At 52.0% G+C, this 26,610-nt stretch overlaps 9 protein-coding genes across 9 annotated transcripts; 4 read left to right on the top strand and 5 right to left on the bottom strand.

Annotated features, from left to right (window-relative positions):
* Window positions 1-2,236: 2,236 nt before the first annotated feature.
* On the top strand, window positions 2,237-3,796 carry CORC01_06447 (glycolipid 2-alpha-mannosyltransferase; the record flags this gene model as incomplete). The annotated part of the gene is made up of 3 exons (XM_022618088.1): window positions 2,237-2,611; window positions 2,669-2,746; window positions 2,816-3,796. The coding sequence occupies 3 exons, from the start codon at window positions 2,237-2,239 to the stop codon at window positions 3,794-3,796; spliced, it is 1,434 nt and encodes a 477-aa protein (XP_022475400.1).
* A 1,301-nt stretch (window positions 3,797-5,097) lies between these two features.
* CORC01_06446 (uncharacterized protein) lies at window positions 5,098-6,167 on the bottom strand (the record flags this gene model as incomplete). Its single annotated transcript, XM_022618087.1, has 2 exons — window positions 5,098-5,699; window positions 6,107-6,167. 2 exons carry the CDS (start codon window positions 6,165-6,167, stop codon window positions 5,098-5,100), a joined length of 663 nt encoding a protein of 220 aa, XP_022475399.1.
* A 1,569-nt stretch (window positions 6,168-7,736) lies between these two features.
* Window positions 7,737-8,330, bottom strand: CORC01_06445 (uncharacterized protein; the record flags this gene model as incomplete). Its single annotated transcript, XM_022618086.1, has 1 exon — window positions 7,737-8,330. The coding sequence occupies one exon, from the start codon at window positions 8,328-8,330 to the stop codon at window positions 7,737-7,739; it is 594 nt and encodes a 197-aa protein (XP_022475398.1).
* A 2,341-nt stretch (window positions 8,331-10,671) lies between these two features.
* Window positions 10,672-11,265, top strand: CORC01_06444 (acetyltransferase; the record flags this gene model as incomplete). Its single annotated transcript, XM_022618085.1, has 2 exons — window positions 10,672-10,885; window positions 10,937-11,265. The coding sequence occupies 2 exons, from the start codon at window positions 10,672-10,674 to the stop codon at window positions 11,263-11,265; spliced, it is 543 nt and encodes a 180-aa protein (XP_022475397.1).
* Window positions 11,266-11,304: 39 nt separating this feature from the next.
* CORC01_06443 (FtsJ-like methyltransferase) lies at window positions 11,305-12,577 on the bottom strand (the record flags this gene model as incomplete). Its single annotated transcript, XM_022618084.1, has 2 exons — window positions 11,305-12,413; window positions 12,475-12,577. 2 exons carry the CDS (start codon window positions 12,575-12,577, stop codon window positions 11,305-11,307), a joined length of 1,212 nt encoding a protein of 403 aa, XP_022475396.1.
* Window positions 12,578-12,993: 416 nt separating this feature from the next.
* Window positions 12,994-15,472, top strand: CORC01_06442 (DEAD/DEAH box helicase; the record flags this gene model as incomplete). Its single annotated transcript, XM_022618083.1, has 3 exons — window positions 12,994-13,224; window positions 13,303-14,559; window positions 14,615-15,472. 3 exons carry the CDS (start codon window positions 12,994-12,996, stop codon window positions 15,470-15,472), a joined length of 2,346 nt encoding a protein of 781 aa, XP_022475395.1.
* Window positions 15,473-15,768: 296 nt separating this feature from the next.
* CORC01_06441 (uncharacterized protein) lies at window positions 15,769-18,294 on the bottom strand (the record flags this gene model as incomplete). The annotated part of the gene is made up of 1 exon (XM_022618082.1): window positions 15,769-18,294. One exon carries the CDS (start codon window positions 18,292-18,294, stop codon window positions 15,769-15,771), a length of 2,526 nt encoding a protein of 841 aa, XP_022475394.1.
* Window positions 18,295-19,698: 1,404 nt separating this feature from the next.
* On the bottom strand, window positions 19,699-21,064 carry CORC01_06440 (uncharacterized protein; the record flags this gene model as incomplete). Its single annotated transcript, XM_022618081.1, has 5 exons — window positions 19,699-20,047; window positions 20,106-20,246; window positions 20,307-20,424; window positions 20,488-20,857; window positions 20,918-21,064. The coding sequence occupies 5 exons, from the start codon at window positions 21,062-21,064 to the stop codon at window positions 19,699-19,701; spliced, it is 1,125 nt and encodes a 374-aa protein (XP_022475393.1).
* A 1,976-nt stretch (window positions 21,065-23,040) lies between these two features.
* CORC01_06439 (carboxylesterase) lies at window positions 23,041-24,825 on the top strand (the record flags this gene model as incomplete). The annotated part of the gene is made up of 2 exons (XM_022618080.1): window positions 23,041-23,478; window positions 23,548-24,825. The coding sequence occupies 2 exons, from the start codon at window positions 23,041-23,043 to the stop codon at window positions 24,823-24,825; spliced, it is 1,716 nt and encodes a 571-aa protein (XP_022475392.1).
* Window positions 24,826-26,610: the final 1,785 nt, after the last annotated feature.

Genomic DNA, 26,610 nt, shown 5'->3' with positions numbered 1-26,610 from the left:
AGAATAGACAATGTGCTCTGTCGTAGTGTTAGTCTAAACAAAAGCTGAAATCCGAGGCTCTACTTTGTGTAGCGAAGCTCATAATCAGCTGAGAGCCCATAGCTGACGTGACCTATATCTTCATTGTACTTTGTGGCTACATGAGGACACAAGGACATGTATTTAGTCATCACTTATACCGCATAACAAATAATATCACTGTTCCAGAAGCGAAAGAGACCCCCTTGGCTCATTCGTCTGCTGAATGCAAATCGCTTGGATTCCCACCAATTTCTCCACCACTAATGCCAATTTTTGGCCACTCTCTTGGTCTACCGCGGCCACCGGAAACCTGGATGTTGTTAAGCATCTGATGGACACTAGCGGTGGCTTTGTGTCTACAAGATCAACGTATATGGCTTCAATTTTTCAGGGGACAACTGCCTAGTTGGTCCCGCCCGTGGTTGGCGGGAGGACGTGGTTAAATATTCGCTCGAGTCTAGCATGGACCCTGAATGGGTCAGTGGCGACATACCTACTCTAGCTGCGGCCATATATACTGAGCGTATGTCTAATATGGTACAACGCCAGGTCAAAAGTCTGTTTATGTTGGTTTACGTAATCACAGGGTGATTTGTTCGATCGAACCGTGGTGACGAAGGGTCAATTAACCTGTATTGATCTCTGCGTGAAGTGGAAAAGAGAGGTTCCAACCGTGGGTTGGATCGCCGGTCAAACGCTGATATAGAGACCCTCAGATGGCCCCTGCGCTGGCGCTGACTCGAGGTCGAATTGGGCTTCCAATCCGACAGTTTACACCACTAAGGATCCCACACCAAAATGACAAAGCCCGAGATATTCTTATTTGTTTTACAAGAATAAAAATGGCTTTATTATAGACAATTGTAAAAATAATGAGGTATATATTCCTATAGACGAAGATTATCTCCAAAGTGAGGGTCCTCTTTTTGGTGCTGGGCTCAATGGTGTAACCCGCCTTTTGCCCTGGCGTTGTATATCGATTGCGGCGCGAATCCGTAAATTTAGGGAGTAGATCTACGTTAGAATACTGTACGTGTTGGGTATATAGTATTACTTGAGTTCCTCCTTGATATGGAAGTTTGTTATAATTAGCCGTTAAATTAGCTACGTATATTGGAAAGGGCCAAGGACACCGAGCTGGAGTCTACAGTTGAATTCCCATAATAACGGAACGAAACATTGAAACTGAGGGATATTGATGAGAGTTTGCCTAGCTTAAGTTTCTCGTCCCTCCATTTTACATAATCGACTCATAAACCTCACCGACGCTGAAGTTTCGGCAGCAATGTGTGCTTGGTCCAAGGCAGAGATATTGCCATCGACCTACGCTCTTCTTCAATGGGTCTTAAATCTTTGTCAACAACTCATGCAAATTAAGGTGGGAGGCCCTTGTCCTTATTTCTTTCTGGTCCCCTAAACTACCTAGGTAAGGTTGGTGTTAAGAGAGCGCATTCATTTTTGACTCCCTTCCAAACTGTAGCCATCCGTGTCCTCCTCTCGATCCTGATATTGGTACTTGATTTAATCTGAACGCTGACTTGACTGGGATAATGTGCATTCACCTCTTTCTGATTCCGATTTTGACTTCAAATCAGGTATGTGTACTGTTCCTTTTGGAAGGAAGAGCTCACTTTATCCCCTGTTCTGGAGTGTGAATATCAGGGGTCATTGGGCTTAGTCAACATATCTAGTCTCTCACAGATCTGAGATGAAGCACCAGGGCTCTTTGCATGAAAATTCTCATCATTTTCGAGGGGTATCACGTGCCTTCGGAGCATCATCTCCGGATTCGCCCTCACCGAACGGCCCTGGGCGCCTCAGGCGCATACCTCTCGGTGAAGACTTCAGATCACCAAATCACGTGTTGAAGAGGCATCAGCACACGCTCCTGCCACTCTGATTGCAGAGAGAAATAAATTAAGCGAGGCGCTAGTGAGGCTGTGTAGATGTCCGGTGGCTGCCTACCTCAACTACTAGACTTCTCCTCCTGTCGACGAAACACGACGATCCCAACTTCCCCCCCTCCACCAACCTTCTCCCCCACAACAACCTCATCCAAACAAATCCATCCTGAGCGAACGCAGTCCATCAAATCTCTTTCTCACGCCGTAACTGGCGTGGATCTGATTCCTTCTCGTTGACCTTCACTTATTACCCCCTTTTCCCCTTTCCCCCTTTTACCAATCGTATTCCTCAGTCGACTACCTTAGCCAAAATGGCGGCACACAGTCAGTCGTCCCTTCGATCCTGTGCTTTCTTTGTCTTCTGTATTGCACTGGCTCTTTTCCAGCTGCCCCTCGCTTTGTGTGGTCCCATCCACATTCGGGACGATTCGCCACGCGCCGCCTTGGTGTCCCTTGTGTCGGAACAGCAAAGGGAACAGATGGTAGCCTCCGTTGCACAGCTCGAGCAGCGATTCAACCACAAGTACCGCTACGACTGGGTATTCTTCAGCCATCAGGAACTCAGTGAAGAGTTCAAGGATGCTACCTCCAACGCCACTGCCTCGACTGTTACCTACAACCTGATCCCTCAGCAACACTGGACAATCCCAAGCTCTGTTGACCCCGGTCGCTTTGAGGCTGGTCTGGTGCGCACTTAGGGAGTGGGCGCCGACAAAGCCCTCATCAAGACTGCTCATCATAAGCGTCGCTGGTCTGCTGGCCTCTTTGCACGAGAGAAACGTCTACAGGCCTACGAGTGGTTCTGGATGATCGAGCCTGGTGTAAGTTGGCATCCTTCTTCCTCCCCTCCCTCCTTTACATGGTTTCGGCTGACAAGGCTACTACTCCAGACCAAGTTTCTCTGTGACATTACGGTCGATGTATTTCGTCTCATGCGGGATCGGGGAATCTCCTATGGAGTCAATGAAATCTCTTTCGAGGGCGCCGCCGACTCCGAGCTCCTCTGGCAAAGCACCAAGTCCTTCATGGATAAGCATCCCGATCTGGTCCGACCTACAGCCGATATCACCTGGATCCTAGGTGACATTGCCAAGCCGAACAAGCCAACTCGTTCATCAGACTACTACGTGGATGATGGAACTGACTATACGGAGAGCGTCGACCTGGACTTGCAAACTGGAAATTGCAGGACCAGTGGACAAGAGACTGAGGGTGGGATGCCTCCCGGTACTTGCCTTGAAGCTGATCCTCAGCAGTGCGAGCCAAACACGGTTGCCGATGCCTTTACAACTCGACTTGCTGCTAGATACGACCAGTGCAACATGGATACTCCCATCGAGATTGGCAGCCTCAACCACTTCCGCGGACCTGAGCACAGCTCGTACTTCGACTATCTCGACAACGCCGGTGACTTCTACTATGGCAACACCGGCAACGTTCCTGTTCACTCCCTGAGTGCCAGCATGTTTCTTCCACGCGACAAGTTCTGGCTCCTCGGCGACATGGTATGCGAGATGCATGGTCTACACAGCTGCCCTCCAATGCCGCACCCGACCTCCGACCTGCAGACCGGAAATAACCCGAACTTCTTCGCTGATATCATTGGTACCTCTTGGTTCGGCGCCTGCGAGGACAACCAAGTCTTGCTCATCCATCGCGTCTGGGAGAAGATGGCGTCCGAGATGGCCCGCCAAAACGGTATTCCAGCTGCTCAGCTCGGCCACACCGCCCTCGACGAGCGCAACTTCAAGCTCTACATGCCGGAGAGATATCCTGTCGATGTTACACTGACCTGGTATTCGCTGGAGGACAGCTGGCGTTCCTGGTCTTGTGACCGCCTCAAGTGGTTCCTTGGGGTCTTGGGATGGTAAATTTTGACATGGGAATCGGGACTGGCCCCGAGACTCGGGCTGGCATGGAGACGGAGCCTTTGAGCAACAAGGGAAGGTTATCAAACTTGGGATTTTTTTGTTTCGCTGTAAAATTTGACCTACACAGCCTCTATTAGCACCGGGTAGCCATCCTCAGAGAATAATTGATGATTCATACCTACCATCTTTCCCTGACCTGTACGCCTACTCTATTCGGATGAAGCAGTTTGTCGACTCTTCCATTTCATTGGACCCTTTCTTCAACATGAAATTTCGTTCAAAGATGACTTATTGCCTTGCTGTGAAACAGGGTGATATTCGTAGAATGCTCCCTACTTCTCCAAAATCACACGTTGACTGCTCTATGTCAGAAGAATGGAACATGTGACAGAATCATAATTGAGGCCAAAATATGAAGTAGGCCTCTCACGAGGGCCGGCGGCAGACTGGATTACAGCCAGGAAATGCATGGAAGCTTGCGTGTTGATTACTACAGTAGAAGCGAACACATCCCCGCAAACCTCCGTATCGCATCGTGAGCCTCAGCCCAGCTCCCCAGTGATACTGTCACGACTCCCAATAATCTCGGTGCTGCTGGATCTCGTCTGTAAGAAAGTCTCTCTCCACCATTCTTCTCTTCCTACCTTCCTACACCCATTCAAATTCTTCCATGCGAAGCGAAAATAATCGCCGATTCCGCCATGACCCGTTTCCCTATAATCTGCTGTTGAAGAACCTGTTTGGGTCGATGGGGATAACCCCTTTATTTGCTGCCTCAGGGACAACTTTGTCGATACGATAGGATAAAGCTATTGTCAGCCAGAAGGGTTGGTGATGAGATTAATTCAGCTCTCTCCAGTTGATGGGCGCCAGTCGTAGGGTGACTATCTTGAATAGATAGAAAACGATATTTCAATCAGATTCACTACCTATCGGTTTATTTTGAATCTTCTACTTAGGTAAGAAGGGAGTTATTGCGCATTCTGTTCCGCAGACGCGTCTGCAAGGCTTGCAGCCAAGACGGGTTGTTCAAGAAGTCGCAATTTCAAACTCGGGCAGGCGCCCATCAGAATATTTTCAAATCTCAGGAGGTCATGATGAAGTGCGCTTTGGGGGGCCGATAAGAATTAACAAATCCTTCAATTTGTCTGTTTTCGATAGATCTGTTGGTGTCTGCGTGTCCCAATCCTCACCAAAGTACGCGCGGTATTTGTCCGTCATGTCTTGTCTCAGGAATTTTCAACAGTGGTGGCTCTGTCAGCCATTCCTTTGTGGCAATCCTTCGCGCATATTCTCTACCATCAGTCAACCTCTGAGCACTGGATGACTTCAACATCGGGAACAAGGACTCGTTGAGCGCGTGCTTCCTCCTTGAATTTCTTCGCGTCGCCCTCCATCTTGCCCTTCTCACCCCGGTTCATCTTGCGTCTCTTGTATCGGAACTCCATTCTCTGTATCTTGTATTCCTTGTTGAGATCCAGAATCATGAACACAGAGATCGCCGAGACGGTGCTCTTTTCCGAGGAAGTCTTTTCAACTACACATTCGATGTGGCAATTGATGCGGCCTCGGTCAACAATGGTTGAAACTGGAAACGTGCTGATTTTCCTGACAATGTCGCCCTCCAATTTGTTTTGTTTGAGGCTTCTGAGGTGTGCAAGGAAAAGGTGCCTTCCATACTCGACTCCACTGCGAAAGGGCAGCGCAGGGTCGACATAGACGAAGCCGTACTCAGCAAGCCATACTTCGAGCATTGTGGTTTCCCAATTCGCCAGTTCTTCCACAAAGAATGAGACCTGCCTCTCCAACTCGCGGCGAAGTTTCGGGTCGCTGTATTTCCCCGTGGTGTGTTCATCGATGGCTTTACGGAATTCCTCCCAGGACACCGGGTCAGGGGTGGCCACTATACGTAAGATTAGATGGGCACCATGTCAAAGGATGCTTGTTCCTTCTTACTGATGTAAAGCGCGTGGGTTGGGTTGGTGATGATTGATGAAGGGGTTGATGGTTCTGTGTAGGTGGTGCAGGCGCACCAAGGCAAAATGTCGAAGCACTGTAGTCGAACTAGCGGTAGTTCAATGATAGCCTGATAGGTGTCGGAAACTTGAAGCGTCTGAGGAGAGAAGTGAGGCCCTTTTATTTTCAGTCCATGATCCAGGAGAGAGATTAAATATCTCTTGAGTTAGTATTGCAAGAGGTACGACGGTGGAGCAGCGAACAAGCCAGACGACAAAACGGCAAAGAGGTCAAGAGTTCAGGAGATTAAGCGTTCAGGCGGTAAATTCAGTAAATAAATTGAGCGGCTAATACCTAAGACTCGGGTGGTACAGTAGCTAAGCCTCGGGTGAAGCCTCGGGTGGTACAGTTTCATCGATTCGAGGTGATTTTCAGGAAGAGAGGTAAATAATGCAGCCTCATGATGCCGTGGGAGAAAAACCAGGAAAGAACAGAACGATGATAGCCTGAGTAGTCTTGAGAACAACGATGTTGATTTCCTGCCGCGTAAGGTCGTCTGAACACTACTAAATCTCAAATCAGGTGGCGTCACGACCTTGTGTTACCGCATCTTTCAACCACTGAACTGCAAAAAACAACTTGTTTGATAGTACAATCCCGACCTTGCCAAAGAGACGCTCGAAAGTCTGCTAACCGCTCCGGTGCTTTTGTGCCACCTTCAGGTCGGGTCCCTGTAGGAACTCAATCCTCTTTAGTCTTCCATCATCATCCACGTCGAGAAGCAGAACCTGTCTTGTTTGTACGACCATGTGCGACTCAGGCGGCGGCTTCCGGCTTCAGGGGCAGTCTCATGATGATGATGTGAGTGCAGGTGTTAGTGCGTCTGCGGCCGGGAAGAATCGTGGCCGGGACGAATACGGTGGGTGTTTTGTTCAACTTGGCAAAACGCTCCACTACTTCTTGCTTTTCATGGCGGATTCCGCCTTCTTTCACTTGCTGCACAATTTCTATACAGTCCTCCGCTGACCGCTTATGTAAGAAGGATTTGGACGACTCGCCTGACGTTGCCACGTTCAAATTTCAGAGAAGAGGCTTTGAGTGTATGATAGGTAGGTAGCCTCGCAGGATTCGCTCAGAGGGATCAACAGTTTGTTTGCGCATGTAGTCGATTGTATGCTCATGATTTTGCATTGCCATGTTGAAGGTACATCGGCTTTATCCTTGGTCAGGTAGATCGACTTCGTAGTTTTCCTGGTGATTCTGACGATCAAGTAAAGTATTAATGTGTACCGCTACCTCACCTATGATGATGTGAGTGGAATAGGAGTCTCTATAGCAAGTAGTCTCTTACGAGAAAATACGAGAAGAATGAAAGGCGCTGGGCAAGACATGATGTGGGAAACTGCAACGCCAGAGCATGTCGTACTTGACCTTTGGGCAGAGCAGTCTTTGCCATACCGCTGGTTCTTTCTACTTGCAAGGAAGAATTCTGCCAATCTTACTGCTTTCTATCTTACCACTACCCAAGCTTATCACTAGATCCCAATGAACAAACCACAGTTGGCGGTGAACTCTAGAGTGAACTTGCGAAGGTCCCGGCCACGTGACTTCCGACTTCACGTCTGCCTTCCCTCCAGCCGGTAATTTATTATTCACAGCCCAGGGGAGTTCGAGGCAACTCGGGCTTATCTTACGCACAAATCATACTGATCCAAGCCGCTGAAGCTCAACTTTCCCGCCGTCGCCGTACCAATATATGAAGAAAACAACACAACAAAATTTCAAAAGTCACATCCAGCTCAGCACCAAGTAGTGGTAAGTTCATGCTTCTGGCAGGCCCCCATGCCGACATTGCGAGGCTATTTCAGGCCTGTGGCCAAGAATGTCATCTAATTTTCTATTCGTGCGTGATTCAACAATCCCTGTATGTACATGACTGTTCTCCTCAAAGGGATCGCACAAACTATGAGGCACACCGCACTGCTCAAGAGTCGTGGGGCGTCAACGCTCCTGATCTCTGATTAAATCCAAAATTCTCCCCCATGACCGTAGCCTCCTTTTTAGATTTCGCGGCAGCTGCATTCATTTCCTCAAAGGTGCCGTTCGTGATACGGCACTGGGGATCAATATCTCGGTTTTCGATCCTTTTGATAAAAAACTTCTCGTCAAGATCAAGGACCTCGACTGCAGAAAAGCGGTAAAAGCAAGGCGGAACCTTGGCTATCAGGTGCCACTCCTCATCGCCTAGCATCCAGAAGTGTTCCAGAAAGCATGTAGCTCGGCCTCTATCAATAACCAGAAGCTTGATCACAGTGCGTTGCCGGCTGAAGTGCATTGCTCTGATTTTCTGGACGATTCCATCCGCGTTATCTTCGATGCCACCGGGCCCAGCCAGTGTCGTTATAAACTTGGCGTCATGTCGTAGAAAATTTCTCGCTACTTTCCAATCTTGTCTGTCGATCGCATTGTAGAACTCTCGGATCCTGGCGTCAATGGCCCATCGCATGGGGCGGTCTCGTACCTCGCCACATACCTCAGCGATGAAGAGGTTGAAGTCATGCTGGCTATAGTCGCACATCTTGGCGTTCTGTTCATGAGACGAGAGTTAGTGACATGGTCTGCGAAGGAACTCTTGGTCAGTGCTGAGCGTACCAAAGACCTGGATAGCTTCTAAGACGGTAACGTGGTATGCGCGTTGGAGAATTTCGGCTTGCCGTGAGAGCTTTGTATTGTTGAATGTTTTCGAGAGCTGGTGGCTTTCTTGCTTCGTGATCTTGCTATAGTTTGGAGAGAAGCAAACAGAAGAAGGAGATGTTTGTTGAGGGTGGCTTGATGAACGTAGTTGAGAGAGGGAATCAGTATGGTGGTCGAGGGAAAGTCAGGTTGATGAATCAGGGAAAAAAAGGTTGAATGGCCTCTTTTTGTAAATTTAGATGTCTTAGGTACCTTATCTTGGTAGAGGGACTTGTAGAGAGACACAGAAAGCACGCTCGCATCTGAGGCAGGCAAAAGGGCAGGAACGACCCCAGAGCTCTCTTCCGGATTTATTTTCCTCTCAAGTACAGGTGCCAGATTCATTTGGTACCACGGCAAGAGTCAAGACTGAAATTGAACGATGTTCTTTGAGCGGTAATGAGCCGTGTTTGGGAGCCGATTGAACAAGAGTGAGCCAATTCTAGTATGAAACTTTGTTTCGGAAGCGGTGAGGCCCGAAGCAAATAGCCTTGAAAACCCTGCAGAGATTCATCTGCTGTTCATCTCTCCTTCCAGTCTTGTTTGGAGGGTGGCATCCTTCTCGCGGCTGTTGTGAAAGCCAAACATTCCCAAAACCAATGTTCCTTTCCTCGGGCCCAATGCTGAATGAATGCCCTCATCCTCACCGGTAGCCAACATGGTTGATCATGTCTTCGAGCACAACTGTCTGGTCTGCAAACATGCCGATGCTCTGCCCACTGCCAACATTCTCAATCGAGTTGCAACGAAAGTCTATGCGCATCACCCTCTTCTCCGGGCCATGGTCCACGTCAAAGATGAAGACCTCTCTGGCTCTATAGACGTTGCCGTAATTCACGACGTGAACAGCCCCCTCGCCGTACTGCCGCGCTTTTCTCTGGTAAAAAGTCTCCGCCCGCACCGTGATGGTGCCGCGGTCGGCGACGGCGAAGAGCGGGACGCAGATGATGGTGTACTCCTCCAGCAGGCGGCGGTGGTAGATCTCAATCTCGCGGATTCCCTTGAGAATTGTTCCCTCGCCGTTGGCGCCCAAGTAGCTGATCATGGTGCAGTCGGCGGCGTACTAGGTGCCAATCTGCTCCAGGCGCTCGAAGTTGAGGAGCTGGATCAGGTGCTCCTTTGCTTTGGTTTCGAGCACGCGACGGAGGGCGAGGTCGCTGGAGTTTCCTGCCAGCTCGGCGAAAACGCGGTTGAAGTTTTCGTCCATTATCTTGTCTGAGCCTCTGGGAAGTCAGCTTGTTTTTCATTGTTACCGAAGGGGGGGATCTGTGGCAAAGCAGCGACGTACTCTGGTGTAAAGAGGTCTTGTTTTGAACCCCTTTGTGGTGTGGTGAGATGGGGGCCCAAGGGCAGCTATGGCTTTGTGCTACTTGGGTCCTTTGGTGAAGAGACACCTTGTGATGAGATTGAGCAGAATGGTCAAGTGTCGATCAGGGAAGGGTGAACATACCAAAAGATGCCGCAAAGCAGCACTTGCCAGCAAGCTGCCTGGGCCCCGCATCTACCACTGTTGAAACTCTGGGCGAGTGCCCGCCTAGGGCACTCATTGGAACGGCAGTAATACCGTTGGAAAACAAAGGCGGCTTCGAGCGGGAGGCATCACCGCCCGAGGGAAAACGAGGTCATTTGGAGAGGCGGTGATGCCTCTTGAAGCTGTGGTGGAACTAGAAAATAAATGAAGGGGTGAAAACAAAGTTTGAACAAGACTGAAGTGGTGGAAAAGAAAAATTCCAATGTGGGTGAAGGTGTTGGCAGGAAGAAAGTTTGGTTTTATTTTTGGACTCGAGGCAAAGCTGACGAAGACCTTCCGAGCAAACTGGAAGAGCCCGAAGGCTCCACTAAAATGCGCCCGCGAACGTGATCGGCAACGGAGCGAAAGACCCCACCCGGAAGGAGCTTACCGAAAGAGGTATAGGTAGCAAGCCACCCGGCCCATAGTCTCACCCACCTCACCGGCCAAAAGCCCAAACTTACTCACAGACGGGGGTGGCTTGGAAAGTCTCAATCCGGGCGGCATGACGTGAAGGATATTCCTGGAGGCGGGACTCCCGCTCGATCCCCCCTCTCTGCATGCAGCCTCGAGCTCAACCACGTATAGTTAGGGTTCGTTACGGACCGGGCACAACGGGCAGTTTCAAGTATCTTTCAACTACATCTCACTTGATTCAATATACTTATAGATAGCGATGCCGAACCAGATTTCTAAGCAGTGGTACAAGGACGAGTACCTCATCTCCACCGATCGGTCGCTGCTCGACCTCAACGCCATAAACGATGCCTATGACTCCGAGCTGCTGTGGTGGACGAAGCGCGTTCCCGATGTCGCTCTGCGGAGGCTCATAGACAACTCGCTGTGTCTGGGGGTGTACAAGCTCCCCCAGGCTACTGCCGACATTGCAGGTACGTCGACAAGACTTCCATCGTATGGTCCCTTGCCTAAACGGTACGCAGGGAAGAAAGGTCCCGAACTGGTGGGCTTCGCCCGTATCGTGACCGACTACGCGACGATTGGGTATCTGGCGGACATATACGTTCTGCCGTCGCACCAGGGCAAGGGGCTAGCGCCGTGGCTGATGCAATGCCTGAATGAGATCTTGGACGAATGGCCCGACTTGCGGCGCTTCCTCCTCCTGACGTCTTCGCCACAGGCGAGCAAGTTGTACGAGCAGGCCTTGGGAACGTCCGAATGGGGCGTGTCACATTCGGGGAAGCTGTATCTGCTTGAGAAGCGGGGCCCCGCCATGCCCAATGGTCCGTCGGACGAGGAGGATGAGGATTGAGCGCAGACCCCGGGGTGATATGGGAATTTGTTGGTATCATCATGCCTTAATAGACGTCTTGCCGTACGCTCCTCCGGCAGCTTTTCTCAATTCAATGGCCCGCTTGTAGGGAGGAGCCGTCGGGGGTTGAACGGGATCTAGAGATACGTGATCCTCGGGCAGTTGGTATGATGCGTCGGAATCGAATGCCGACAAGTCACCACATGCGATGAAGGGCGCAATCCATCGAATGTGCTTCTCGTGGTCCGTCGTCTCATCAGTCTCGTCGTAAGCCTCCACCTCGACAACCTGACCGTCTCCCCGTGTCGCAGACGCCGTAGGAGCAGAGTCCCATTTTCCGGTCAGGGGGTTCTGCATAAGCGCATCAGCAATGGCAGGCAGCTGGCTCCTCCTCGCCTCGACCATTGTTGGCAGCTCATGGCCGACACCAAGCGGGTTCTCAAGACTGGCCTGGAAACCGGCAGGAGGCTGAAAGTTGATGCAAACGATAAAGGCTTCAACACTGCTAGCACGGGAGGATCTCGGCTTCGCGACGATGACGGTCTCGAAGAAGATCTTGAGTTGCGCGTAGAGGAGGTCAACATTGCGGCCGCGGAAGATCTTGGCGACGAACTTGCCGCCGGGCTTCAGCACGCAAAGAGCGAGGTTGAGGGCGGCGAAGAGAAGCTGCGACTGGACGTAGATGTCCAGATCGTGGAGACCAGTGACGTCAGGAGCACCGTCGCTGATAACAAGGTCGACTCGATGACTAGCTTGTTGACTCTTGTAGTTGGCGGCGTCGTAGTCGGGATCCAAGGCTTTGAGGAGCAGGGGCACAGTAGCGGGGTGGGTGATGTCGGCACGCAAGGTGATGATGCCGGGGAGAGGGCTGATGGGTTGCAAGTCAATAGACACAATCTTGACATCCTTGCGAGGTTGCGTCTCTTCGGGAGCAGCCTCGGTCTTGGTCTCCTCTCCTGATGCGGCGGATTCAGGGGTAGCTGGGAAGACGCCGAGCATCTCTTGGCGGAACTTGGCCTCACGATCCTCCCATGCTGACCGACCAAACTTTTCTCCCTTAATGAGGACGCGAGATAGCACCTGGGACCAACTGCCTGGAGCGGCACACAGGTCAACAACTCTTGTCACGTTGGCGAAGAGGTCGAACTCTGCCAAGCCAATTAGTATTCAGAGCCAAAATATCGCTGGATGACGGGGTAAGTGAGTCACCTTCATCCAGTTGCAGCAGCTTGAAAGCGCTACGTGCACGCCAGCCTTGCTCTTTGGCCAGACGGTAGTAAGCGTCACGCTTGTCCTTGGAAGATTTGCCCATGTTGGGTTGCGGGCGAACGAGAAAAGGGGGTTGTTCAGTGAAGGCTGATGGGAGATGGAAATGGCGGGGGAGGGGGGAAATGCCAGCGAGAATATTTTGGAGGGGTCGACGCCGCTGTGGTCGCCAAAGAAAATTTGCTGCAGCGGTCCACTGCCCCCCATAAGGCTGAAATAAGGTGCGGTCGGTGCGGCGTTGGGCCTTCAGGGGTCCTCTATCCGGCTGAAGTATTCTCCGGGTCCGCCAAAAATTTCGAGCAGCGCAAAGAACCGGCGCTCAATTGCACGGGCGAAATGCGCATCGACTCGTTTTTTTTTTGGGTTCCTTTTTTTTAAAGGTGAAGATTACGCAACTCGCGGGGCATCCTCCAAGACTTCTTTTTTTGCGCCCTCTCGATAATCGACACCACAGGCGCCAACATGCAGCACAAGAGGAAGCAACAGCCCACAGGGGCTGCGCAGAATCCCCAGAAGCGCCAAAAGTCCGCTGGTGGCAAGCCTGCGGCCCCGAAGAAGCGCAAGGTCGCCGTCAGCGCGCTGCCATGGAAGACGGTCGAGGTTCCCGAGATGTTCGATGATGCCGAGGGCTTCTACGGCTTGGAGGTTATTGAGGGCGTTGATGTCGTCAAGCATGGCGATAACGTCGAGTTTGTACGTCCACCAACTTGTTCTTTCCATTCTCCCTCATTCTTCCCCGACTGCGTTGTTTGACTGACTAGAGATGAGCAGGTCGCTGCTATTCCCTCTGGCGACGAGGAGGAAAACGGAAACGAAGACGAGTTTGAAGGCTTTAGCGACTCTGAGCCCGCGCCTGCGCCTATGCCTGCGCCTGCACAACCCGATACGGTAATGGAGGAGGCAGAGGCAGAACCAGAACCAGAACCGAAGCCCGAGAGCAAGAAGACCAAGAAGGAGAAAAAGGCCGCAGCCAAGGCAGAGCAAAAGGCACAAAAGGGGGCAACGACAAAGGAGGACAAGCCTACAGACAAGGCCGACGAGACAAACGGCGCTACCCTCGCAGCCGAGCCCGAGGGCAAGAAGAAGAAGGAAAAGAAGCAAAAGAAGGCTCAGCCCAAACCGGAGGATGCCAAGCTCCAGAGCAACGTCTTCAAGGCACTCGAGGAGGTTGAGGAGGCCGAGGAGGATCTCGACATGGCCCCCTGGGTGGATATCGGTCTCTCCCCCGCTACCGTTGCGGCCATTGCCAAGCTGAAGTTTGCGAAGCCGACAAAGATCCAGAGCTCGTCGATACCCGAGATCCTCGCCGGCCACGACGTCATCGGAAAGGCCTCTACGGGTTCCGGTAAGACGCTGGCGTTTTCGATCCCCATTGTGGAGGAATGGCTCGAAAGATTTGAGGGAAAGGAAGACGAGAAGAAGCCGGATAACACCCCCTTTGCGCTCATTCTTTCGCCGACGAGAGAATTGGCACACCAAATCACCAACCACATCAAGAGCCTATGCGCCGGTCTACCCCACTCGCCATTCGTTTGCTCGGTGACGGGAGGTCTGTCAGTCTTCAAGCAACAGAGACAATTGGCCAAGGCGGACATCGTCATTGGTACGCCAGGTCGTCTGTGGGAGGTCATCAGCTCGAGCACGGAACTGCTCAAGGGGTTCAGGCAGATCAGGTATCTGGTAGTCGATGAGGCCGACAGACTTTTGAGCGAGGGACACTTCAAGGAGGCTGGGGAGATTCTCGACGCCCTCGACCGTGAGGTTGTCGAAGAGGACGATGACGAGGATGAAAAGGAGCTCTCGGAACGGCAGACGCTCGTCTTCTCTGCCACGTTCCATCAGGGACTGCAACAAAAGCTGGCTGGCAAGGGCAAATGGGGTCTCATGTCGGAGACGGAGAACATGGAGTATCTGCTAAAGAAGCTCAACTTCCGCGAGGAAAAGCCAAAGTTTATCGACGCCAACCCCGCGAAGCAGATGGCTGCCGGTCTCAAGGAGGGTCTCATCGAGTGCGGTGCCATGGAAAAAGTCAGATGACACCCGTCCAGACTATTGTCAGTCACCGAAACTAACTTGTTCCCAGGATCTCTACCTCTACACAATCCTCCTCCTCAACCCCAACCGCCGCACTCTAGTCTTTACGAATTCCATCAGCGCCGTCCGCCGCCTAACTCCCATGCTCCAAAACCTCAACCTCAACGCCATGGGCCTCCACTCCCAAATGGCCCAAAAGGCCCGTCTCCGCTCCGTCGAAAAGTTCACAGCCACAAAGGCCAACACCACATCCGTCCTCATCGCCACCGACGTCGCCGCTCGCGGTCTCGATATCCCCGGTATCGACCAGGTCGTGCACTACCACGTCCCCCGTGCCGCCGACATGTACGTCCACCGCTCCGGTCGTACCGCGCGTGCCGAGAAGACCGGTCTGAGCATCATTCTCTGCGGGCCGGAGGAGGTCGTGCCGACGCGCAGGCTCGCGGCCAAGGTGCACGAGAAGCACTCGAGCAAGAAGAAGTACTTTATGCGGACCATTGACATTGATCGCCGCATCGCGTCCCGTCTCAAGCCCAGACTCGACCTGGCCAAGAAGCTGACAGACGCGACGCTCGCCAAGGAGAAGGGCACAAAGGACGAGGACTGGGTCAAGGCGGCTGCTGAGGAGCTCGGTGTGGAGTACGACAGCGACGAGCTGGAAAAGGCGGGAACGTGGACGGGTCGTGGAAGTCAGCGGAAGAAGAAGCAACAGGAGGATAAGAACATTAGCAAGGCGGAGATGGGAGCGATGAGGGCCCAGCTCCGCGAGCTGCTGTCGAAGCGCGTCAATGCCGGTGTCAGTGAAAAGTACATCACGTCGGGTAACTTGGATATCGAGGAGCTGCTGCGAGGCGGTACGGGAGATTTCCTGGGCAAGGTTGACGGCCTGGACTTGGAGGATTTGTAGGTTGGTTGCATCACGCATTCACAAAACACAATACCACTTGATTTCCATCATGAATCAAAACTCTTCCATTCATGGTATGCTTGAGCAATCATTCGGCTCAATACCATGCCTCATTATCATATCCGTGACCATAACCATAACCGTAACCGTAACCGAGACCATCCTATAACCGTAACCATTCCCATAACCGTGAACTGGGCTCGCCGGCCCTCGTCACAGAAGTATAATAATAATACTACCACAGCAAAAAGTGTTCGCACTGAAAAATATTGCAGAACGGAAGCTCCAGGCCTCGTTCACTCCTCCATCTCCGCCTCAGGAGTCTCCGCATTCTGCGGAAGCTGTGCAGCCCGTCTTCTCAAGGGCAAAATCTCTCGCTTCGGCTTCGCGTCCTTGCTTCCCTGAGCGACATTTCCTCCCTTTGTAGCGCGAATGGGGGACGAGCTCCTGAAAAGCAGATGCTCGCCCTGCTCAATCTGCTCCACTACTTTGGTGGCAGTTCCGCTTTCCAACGCCGTGAGCGCGGATCGGTGCTTGGTGGGGTTCTTGGCCCGGTTCTCGAGGTCCCTGATCGTGGCGGCCAAGAGCTTGAGGTCCTTTCGAGCCTGCTCGGTCTTGTCGCGCAGTTTTGTGTTGCTGTCGCAGCCGCTGGAGTAGCGCGTCTTGTATTTCTTAGACTCCGCATCGAGGCGCGCAATCTCAGCGTCCTTTTTGGCCATGACGCTCTCGTGGGCCTTTTTAATAAGGTCGATGATGCCATCCTTGGTTGCAAGTTCCTTCTTCTTGCTCTTCCTGGCCAGGTTGGAATTGAGCAGCTCCTGGTCGGCGAACTCTCTCTTCGACACTGCCAATTTGTTATACTCTTCGTTGAGCTGGTCAATCTCCGCCTTCAGGCTCTCTTGTTCGGCAAGTTGATCTTGGGCGGCCTCCTTCAGCTCAATGACGAGTTCTCGAGCAGCCTTCTCTGACTTGAGCGTCTCCTCGTGCTTCTCTACTTCTTCGACAAAATCCTCCATGAGTTTGTCGGCATCCGCGTCGCCTTCCTCCTTCTCCTTGCGAATAGTACGCAGGTCAGTCTCCAACTTGGCGACTTGCTCCTCCTTCTCGTGGACTGCTGCCGTTGCTGCTTCCTCTATGCGCCGGTTGTTCTCGATCGCGGCATCTCGTTCTTGCTGCAGCAGCGCAATGCGAGGGTCCTGGTCAGCCATATGCTGCGCCTGCTCTCTGAAGGCCTCGTTGTCTTGGCGCATCTGCTCTGCTTGGTCGCGCAGGCCAGCAACGATGCGCTCAGCCTCCAATTTGAACTCTGCTGCCTCTCTGAGCTGGGAGGCGTGGGATTCAATGGTGGTCTCGGCTTGGGCCTTCACATTGGTCAACTCCCCGCGTAGCTCGTTAATGATCGCCGCCATCCTCCTTTCGGTATCGCGATGATCGGCTTGCTGGTCCTTTGCCTCCCTCCGCTTGATTGATAGCTCAAAAGCGGCCGAAGACTGGGCGAATGAAAGGGCTGCCTTGGTCGCGGCCAGCTTTTCCTCAAGTTCGTTGATGACATTGGAGTCTTTGGTGATTATAGCCAACTCGTGGCCTGTCGCTGCAGCAGTCTTGGTTTCTCTGACCTGCATCTCCATGGCTTGAAGGTCTCGAGACATGTTCTCGTTGTCGGTCTTGACATCATCCAACATCTTCTCCTTCTCCTCCTGGGCCGCCTTCAGAGCGGTTACTTCTGCCTCCAACGTCGTAATTCTTGCCTCTTTCTCGGTAATGGTGACTCCGTTTTTGGCCGCCTGAGCCTCCAACTTTTCTTGAAGGGCTTTACTGTCTGGACTGCTGCGATCACGCTTCAGTGCCTTGACCTCGTTGTATAGTCCGCCAAGCTCGTCCCTCTTGCTGAGGACGTATTCGCGGAAAATCGTCTGGAGTTTCTGGATCTGAGAATTCTTTCTCTCCGTAATGCTATCGGCGTAGCTGTTTGCACTTCTGAGGCAGCCTTCAGCGTCTTTGGCTCGGTATTCGGCCTCCTCGACCTGCTTCTTCATCCCTTCCAGTTCTTGCTGCAGTCTTTCGATCGTGTTACTGTCTTCCTGGTGCTCAGAGAGCTGCAACTTGGCCTGATTGAGAGTGTTGATGACGTAGCGATTGCGTTGTTGTTCTATCTTCAGAGCTGCCCGTAGGTCCAGCTCGTTCTCGTCAAGTTTGCTCAACTCAAACGCGTACAGATTGCCTTGCTTCAACGACTGAGAGAGACGTTCTCGAATTCCATCGCAAGCATCCTTCTTCCGGGTGCAGCGGTTGACTTCGGATGGAGCTGGTACAAATACAGGAACTTTCCGATCCGTAGGTGGCTGAGGAGTGGGAATTTGCTTGCTGGTACGGATGATGGCTGGTTGACGAGATGACAGAACTCGGCCGATCCCAAAGTAGGCGTCGGCGGCGAAGTGCTTCAGTCCGTAGACTGCCTGCAGGATGAAAACACCCGCGGTCACGAGAGAGGATACGGCGTTAGATCCGTATGGGATGAGATTGTAGGCTGCGTAGTGTTGTAAAAGCTCATTCGCCTTTTCAGTGGTTTCGTCCGAGATTCTCAAGAAAGGCACGTAAGTACCAATCATTGGGTTGATGAATGCCAGATAGAAATAGAACCCTGCGATGAGGGTGTGTGTGAAGAACCACGCGAAGGCGATGGAGAAGAGAAGGTCGGTGATTCTCCAATAGAGGAGTTGCTCGCTGAGGAATTCGTAGACGAAGTTGCCTCCGCTACACACGGCCATCAGGATGGCCATGATGCCAGAGAAGGCAAAACCGACGCTGAACGGGTCGATCATGATGATTCTCGTCCGCTTGTGAGATGAGCTATCTTGGATTTGGACCAAAAGTTCCGCTGTGGGATGAGAAGCTGTATGATGGGAAGAGGAAGTTCGGGAGACAAGGTAGAAAAAGGCAATTCTCTGATGGAAGTTGATTTTCTGATGAGGGATTGCGTGAGTAGACGGAAGCTCTGGCGGTTGAATCGTCCGAATTTCACTTACCTTGACTGTTCAAGAAACGGGTGAGAGTTGAAAGAAGAGAGATGAGAGTTGGAAGAAGAGAGGTGAAAGTTGAAAGAAGAGAGATGAGAGGGAGAGGGTGGGTGAGAATCAGCTGGAGATCTGGGAGGCAAATGGAGGTTTGGATGCTACTGAAGGAAGGTGCGTCTTGAGGAAGGCGCAAAGGAAGGTGAGGCAGCGAGGCAGCGAGGCAGGCACGACCTGGCGCAGCAAACAAATTTTGGTGTGTTGGAAAGACTATAGAGCACCTATTTCTTTATTGAGGACAAAAGTCTTGTTCTGCATCTTAGACAATGAGCAACCTAGACAATAAGCTACCTAGGCACACAAAGGCGGTGACATGAGAGAGACGTGAGCTCACTTTTACCCTACCCAACCCCTCTGACGAGAGCTTTTGCGGTCCAATATAAGAATTCTCCAACGGGTCCAGTCCAATGTTCCAGGCTCCAAACTACATGTAGGATCACAGATTTCCCAGCATCCAAGAGGGATGGAAACACAGCATTGCAAGTAAGTGAAACATCTCATACGATTGCAAATTTGACGAGATAAACTCTCAAGTTTGATTAACGTACGGTACCTTACGGTTGGTTGGTTGTCATCGCTGTGGGGCACACCAATCTCGTGATTTTGGAATCCGCCTGTACCTCACCGAGGGCTTACCGGGGGGCTCACCGAAATCCTGACCATTGACCGAAATTATCGAGCTGAGTGCCAAGCGTCTCTATTCTCACCCAGACAGGCTTGGGAAAATACTTGAGTAATTATGCCGGCACCATCTTGAGGTTTGTCATGGGTTACCCTGAGAGTGCATTCGTACCCACCTGAACGACCTGTGATTGGGATGTTACAGCATCAGTGCCATTATTATTACCCATAGCTGAGTTGTGATACCAGCCGTTTGTGGAGAGGTATACCGCTGAGCTGCTGACCTCCATCATGCGGCTTGTTCAATTCAATTTTCTTTCCCGTCTACCAACCTTAGCATGGCCTCTGAAAATCACCAACATACGTTCTCATTCAATTTTTTGGAACGACAACTCGACTGTTCACGTCATGTCGATCTAAATTCTGGTATCTATTGGAATCATTCATATCTGGTATCAAGTAGCGCTAACTCATAATTATTAACAATGCAGCCCCTCTTCCGAGGCCAGCCTAGGTATCCATCCACTGTCGGTTTCATGATCTGTGAACGTCCTTGAGCGAATCGAGCTCTATTGAGCTTTCACCCTCGCTGAGTCCTGTCAACCTCTCGTGCCTGACTCTCACTTCTTCAGTCTTGATGATGCCGTTCATGCCCGGGAGCGGCGATGCTTGGCCGCCCTCGGCATCCTGTAGGGCTTCCTGTGATTCCTGCCATCCTCCGGTAGACATAACAACAACAGAGTTGCGGCCGTATTGTGAGCCCGGACCATATCTCTTTGTCGACCTGACCTCTTTCCTCGTTCCAGTATCGAGTGCGCGCGACTGTGACTTATTTTGGGCATAACTTCGTTGAGTCGATCGAAGCTCTCGGTATAACATTCTCCTACTGATTGTCAGATGCTAGGGTACGATTATATGCAACCGGCGGCAATGCGACGTACAAGACTGGGATAGATACTGCCATGATCGATGCGGCGGGTTCCGTCAAAGTCCAGATCGTCAAGTCGACGCGTTCATACGTGATGTCTGGGCTGGTCATATGGACCACCAGAACCGCCTTCACGATGCCGCAAATTCCGGCACTAGCCAAGATTAGTAACTTGTTACACCCGTTGTTGTTGAGAGGCTTCCGAGCATCTTACATGGCACCTAGGCTCATTGCTACGGCGACACCAAGCCTTTCGCGCCGCAGCATCGTTGCGCCCATGAGAATCGGCCAGGGAAGAATTGCCAGAACGAAGTCGAGGATCGCGGAGTAATCTATAACCTAGTGTTAGCATGGCATGCCAGACATCACAAAACCTAGCCTGTTGGTAATCCTACAAGCAGCAAATAATTGGAACTTGACAAGCTTCTTCTTGTCCCAACAGCTGCCAGGCACACTGCTGTCCCACACTCGCCGCAAGGGGGTGCATTTGGCAAAGCCAAATATCCACACCAAGTTCATCGAAATGTTGATGGAAATGATAATGAAGATGAGGAGATATTTCATCCATTGATTCGTGACGATCCGATACAGTGTTAGAGCGAATGAACTTTTGCTCGTCGTCGTCGCAATGATTCCGAATGTCGCGACCAGTATCGTGTTAAGATTGATGAGTTTAATGTTGTCGCTGCTGATCGTATCGATGTGACGACCAAATCCGAGAGAAACGATGTAAGAATTAATCGAAATGGATATCACCAGTGACACCTACAGACGTCAGTAAGGGAGGGTGCTGCGACTGGGCAAAGACAGTGCTTGTTCACGTACCATGGATATAATCAACAGGTGGTCATCCCACCATAAACCTCGACCACGCCATAACTTGCAATAGATACGCAGAGAAAGGAGCGTGGCGCTTGCAACACATAGAGTCCAGGTTACGGCGAGGAGTTTGGTGCCTCTGTCGTCGACCATCGTCAACCTCACGGCAGACACGCCCGTGCCAACAAGTCTGATAGAAGACGGAAGAAACAATAGCGGAAAGCAATCAGTGGGTCCTGTGGAATTCAGCTAAGAAACCCGTCGGTCGAGGTCAACGCGCGCGGTAGGTGCATCACTCCCTCATATTATACATTGGCATGGCACATGATGAAATTTAAGATCAGCGTACTTAACAAGGGGGGCCCCAGCCACGAGAAAGTCTCCTGCCCTCCATGAACAGTTCTGATTATGTAGTTTCGGAGAGTGCAACCGACCTTTGGCGCTATGTGCCCCCCCTCGAAACCGGCGCGAAAGTTGCCTATATCGGCGATAGGATTTTCCCCAACCCACGGCCAAGGGAGAGACAGGGAGGGAAACGGAGTTCAGTTCGGACGGAGTCCCGCCACCTCGCCCTAAGGACTACCTCGTCACATGCAGGCGAAATGCTCATTAGGCTTAGATGGTGGTGCTGGGACCAACGTGTTTCTCTGCCACTACCAAGCTGTACTGCTCAAACGGGACTGTTGGATCGCTGAGTCAAGCTCGTTTTACGTCTGAGAAATCCGGGAGGTACGGAGGTTGGGAGCCAAGGGAGCTAGCTGACAAGAGTCAACGGCTCGCCACCGACGTGGTGGCTTTTGGCTGCAACCACACTTGTCTTGGAATGATCTGATGGGAACATGACCTTGGTTCGAGTTGGCTGATTTAACAGCAAGATACGACTGGAACGTTGCCATGGGGTTCATCATTCGGAGATACAGCCATCCTCCAACAGCGTCTCCGCGTGTCGCCCACGTTCGCATCTGCCACCTACCGGTTCACAGTCGTATTTCAGATTACACGCGCATGAACAGCCCAGGGCAGAGGCATCATGCAACTGTAATCCGCAAAAAACGTGGCCCGAGTTGGCCGATATACTACGAAAGTTCCTACACTACACCCTGCCAGGCCGCCCAAGCGATGCCGGGACAGCTACATTGTACAGCCAAAGGTCCCCAGTCCCAACTCAGGATGGCTGGGGTATGGGTCTCTAGTGCCGAACTCTAAACCTGGGGCTATGCCGGAGAGATCCCATTCGCGCGCCAGCCATGCCCCCCCCAGGATTATACCCGATGGTGAATATTACATATCTCGTTTAAACCGCCCCCATATCCCCATATGGGGGGGTTTTCCGGGGCTCTAGAAAAGGCTAACAGAGTCGACTAACCAGCACAACATTGGTTGCGCCGTTGCTGCGCAGTAGCGTGGTCTCACCATCGACTATGCTAACCAAAATGAGGCATGGTTTTCCGATCTTCCGCCAAGTCTTTGGGGGGGGCAATGGCAACACGGACGGTGGCCAACTACGGCTTCAATCTGCGGGGTGCTGGGCATCAGGCTTGCAGAGCAAGGACCCGTTCTGGATGAACATGAAAACCTCGGCTGAGGGATCGGTAGACATGCCTCGCCATGCTCTCGCCATACGACAAAAGGATGAACTTACGTGGTAGTAGTATTGGATCAGGCCCTCAGGGCCCTCTAGCCCGGGGTACGTAAATCGAACTGGAGGGTTGTCAAGTGCCATCCGCAGGGGGAATGAGACGGTACGGACTACTTGTACGTATCATTGTAATCTCAGATGCAGACAAAGTCTGTCGGGGGTGATCTGCAGGGCCATGAAATAGCCGGTGATTATTTTCCAAAACGGCTCATAGTCTCGAGTCGTCGTAACCCAATATTCCAGGCGGTGCAGGGACTAAGAAGCCGTTTATACGGGAAATTCTTTTCACGCCAGTAGAGGCGTTGAGGCAATTTCTAGCAGATATGTCATGATAGGCTCCCCAGTAGCGTCAACGGGCAGGATCAAAATCTCCCTACCCGAACCTCTGTGCGACTGGCTTTGAGACAACCCAGGTGTTAGCCTCCCTTCCCTTCTACACCGCATTCTAGAAGCAGCACGCACACCTTTTGCCCGTCGAGCCTTGCCAGCCATGCGATCCCACGCACTTAGAGTTTTCCTGGCGTTTTCGTCTTGCTTTGGCGCGTCCGAGTCCTCCTCCTCCTCGCCGCCCGGCTATTGGGGTCCTCGTCCCAAGCCCTCGCCGCCTGGGCCTCCCTCCGTGCACCTCTCAGACGGAACCTACGTCGGAGTACGGAGCGAGCAGTATGGCCAGGACTTCTTCCTCGGCATCCCCTATGCCCAACCTCCCATTGGCCCTCTGCGTTTCGCGGCTCCTCAGCCGCTCAACGAAACTTTCGAGGGGACTAGGTCAGCTTCCGAATATGGCTGGATGTGCATTGGCTACGGCTCCGACACTGCCAACTTGGGGAACCCTGTGTCGGAGGACTGCTTGACCATCAACGTGGTGCGCCCGGCAGGCTCGCAGCCAGGGGATGATCTCCCGGTTGGGGTTTGGGTTCATGGCGGCGTAAGTTTCTGCCAATCGTTGGACAACCTGGTATTACTTCTGGCCCGTTTGCTAACTTGATCCAAACAGAGTTATGTGAACGGAGGTTCGCGCGACCCGAGGTACAACCTCAGCTACATTGTCGATCAATCCGTCAAGGAGGGAAAGCCTATTGTGGCTGCATCAATCAATTACCGTCTTTCGTATTGGGGCTTCCTCTTCAGCAACGAGCTGCAAGACGCCGGCGCTGGCAACATTGGCCTCCGCGACCAGCGCCTCGCCCTGGAATGGGTGCAGCAGAACATTGGTGCCTTTGGCGGCGGCGCTGACAAGGTCACCATCTGGGGAGAGTCTGCTGGTGCTCGTTCCTTGGGGATGCAGCTCGTCGCCTACGATGGCCAATACAACAACCTGTTCCGTGGCGCCATCCTCGAGAGCGGCAGTCCCATTGCAAAGTTTGCAGATGCTGACGACTGGCAGCCGTGGTTCAACGCTCTCGTCGAAAAGACCGGTTGTGCCGATGCCGCTGACAAACTGAGCTGCCTGCGAGGGCTCCCTTGGCAGACCATCAGCGCCATCTACAACGGCACCAACCCATTGAGCGTCACGCCGCCCTCCATCAGCGCGGTGATTGACGGCGACTTCATCACGGCTCAGGGATCCGTGCTCTTGGGGGCAGGCAAGTTTGCACACGTCCCCCTTCTGCTCGGCAACAACTTTGATGAGGGCACGGCGTATGCGAAGCAAGGCATCAACACCACGGAGCAGTTCCAAGCCTGGCTCACTACCCTGCAGCTGGATAGTGAACAGGTGGCGGCCGTCTCGGCGCTGTACCCCGACGACCCCGATGTGGGCATCCCCGTCTCTCAAGTCGGCCGCCCTGCCGCGTACCCGTTCGGCCTCCAGTGGAAGCGAGCGGCTGCCTTTGCCGGCGACTATCAACAACACAGCGGCCGAAGACTCCTGGCCAGCACCTATGCCGCTGCCGGACTGCCCGTCTACTCTTACCGGTGGAACGTCTATGTGAACGGTATCGCGGCCATCTACGGAGCGACACACTTTCAAGAAGTCGCGTTCGTGTTCAACAATGTGGACGGCATTGGGTATGCTACCAGCCCCTTTGCAGGAAAGCCAGAGACGTTTGTTGCACTGGCGGATGTCATGAGCCGGAGGTGGGCTGCCTTCATCCACGATACCAACCCCAACATCTGTAACGGCCCCCCGACGGGTCCTGCGTGGCCGCTGTACACGCTTGATGAGCCCTACAACATTGTCTTTGATGTGAACCGCACAGGTCTGGCCTATATCGAAGAGGATACATACAGGGCGACGGAAATTGAGTATCTATTGGAGAATGTCTTTGTGTAATGTTGGACCTGACTTTCATGTCCACCGAAAGACTGTAGTGTACAGGCGACTTGATTTGTTTCGTATGTATCCTGCCTACTTTAATTAGTAATATGCGTAGATTAATAATGCTAGATCAACCATTCTGTCTTAGCTGTTGCAATAGAAATACTTCGTCTTACTGAAATTGAACTTGCCATCTTCCGGCCACTGACAGCATTTGCCTGCAACACGAACACTTCATAACCATATTTTATTACTCGGAGTTTTTTCTGTTCCTTTCGCCATGCCCATCTTTTGATCAGTAGTAATATAAATAACCTAGGCAATTCGGAGAAATTAGTGGCAAATCGAAGCTGGTTCGCCATCGGTGACATTGTTTAAGGTTCATTTGTGTTAAAATCCGCCTCCTGATCAATGCAATCCCAGCCGTTGCCCTGCCGCTTGTCGTTGCTTCCGCCAAGCCTTCAACCCACCTCTCGTCATAATCCCAGCGTTAATCTCACCGTCATGAACCCGGGTTCCCACACCACCAGCCCACCCCTTTGCGGGGCGGCGGGGTAGGGGCTCATGGTCACATTTCATGAGGCGTCAACTCTTTTCTTTATCGTGAAATTGTCAATGATTTCAAATTGCACTTTGAGCGATTGGATAGAGAAGCTGAAGCCGGCCGCTGTGGGCGCTGGCCGCCAAGAGCCTGTGGTGCAGACTGGAGCTTCAGGGTGGACGTTGCGAGCAACCACGATTAAGTTGAAATCTCCAAGAGCATCGGGCCAGAAAAGATGCGCGACGCATTTCCTAGTCGCCTAGAACTTGCCGAAGATGCAATTGCATGGTTTGAATACGAGAGAAGAGAATGGTTGGGCAGGATATGTGTGAGTTGTCCCTAGGATATGGAAGAGCTCATGGGAAAGCAGTGTGAAATGGTTGAGAAGGATCTGCTCAAACTATCAAGGATGCCCTTTGGAATCCATAATACCGTATGGCTGTAGAAATCTCATTGACGTCAAGTAAGCTGTCGAGAACCTTGTGAACTGCTTCATCCTCATAAAGGTTCAAGATATTTGCCGCCGTTTGTTGAATTGGTGTTCCCTTGCTCGGCAAAGGCTTTTACATCCAGCTGCCAAAACAACAAGATGAAGAGAGCATTTTTGAACGATGAACGGTGAAATTATTGTTTGCTTGATGTGACCGAGCTCAGATGAATATTAGGGAGCTATGATCTGCAGTCTTGACTATTGAATAGAAGTGACCTTCTCACTGCCTGCGTGATTGTCAAGCTGCAGTCCATCGCACATACATTTCCTCCCATTCGGCCCTCTCCGATGTCTAACACCTCAAAATATGCGGCAAATAATAATTCCTGCCTCTTGATTTGGAGCCGATGTTGACTTCGAACCTGGCATCATTGTCACCGCGGCATTGCCACAGCTTGAATCAGTCTCCTTAACCCTTCATCATCCTGTGATCGCCTTTGGCATGTTGTGATTGAAGATATACCAGGCACTCTGCTAAGAGTCACGACACATGTCGCACTATCTTTCCATGACCATGCTTGCAGTCTCTAGAACTTCACCGCGTAACCCATTGGGTGCATCACTTTCATGTGGCGTTCAAAGGTTTGCCTCTCCTCTGCAGAGATGCCACTTTTCCTCGTCCCAAGAGCCAATGACGTCTATTTTAGCGCTTTGAAGATGGCGAGGACCAATCAGGATTCCCACTTGGAGTTTGAATTAGCCTTGCGCCTCATCGGTCTAGATCTCAGCATTGGCTTGCGAGGCTTCCCGCTTGCGTAAGATGCCTCAG

Source organism: Colletotrichum orchidophilum (assembly GCF_001831195.1).
Source record: "Colletotrichum orchidophilum strain IMI 309357 chromosome Unknown Scaffold_48.1, whole genome shotgun sequence".
Classification (NCBI taxonomy): Eukaryota; Fungi; Ascomycota; class Sordariomycetes; order Glomerellales; family Glomerellaceae; genus Colletotrichum; species Colletotrichum orchidophilum.
Note: the sequence above shows the minus strand (reverse complement) of the source record. Positions and strands in the feature narration are given on the sequence as shown.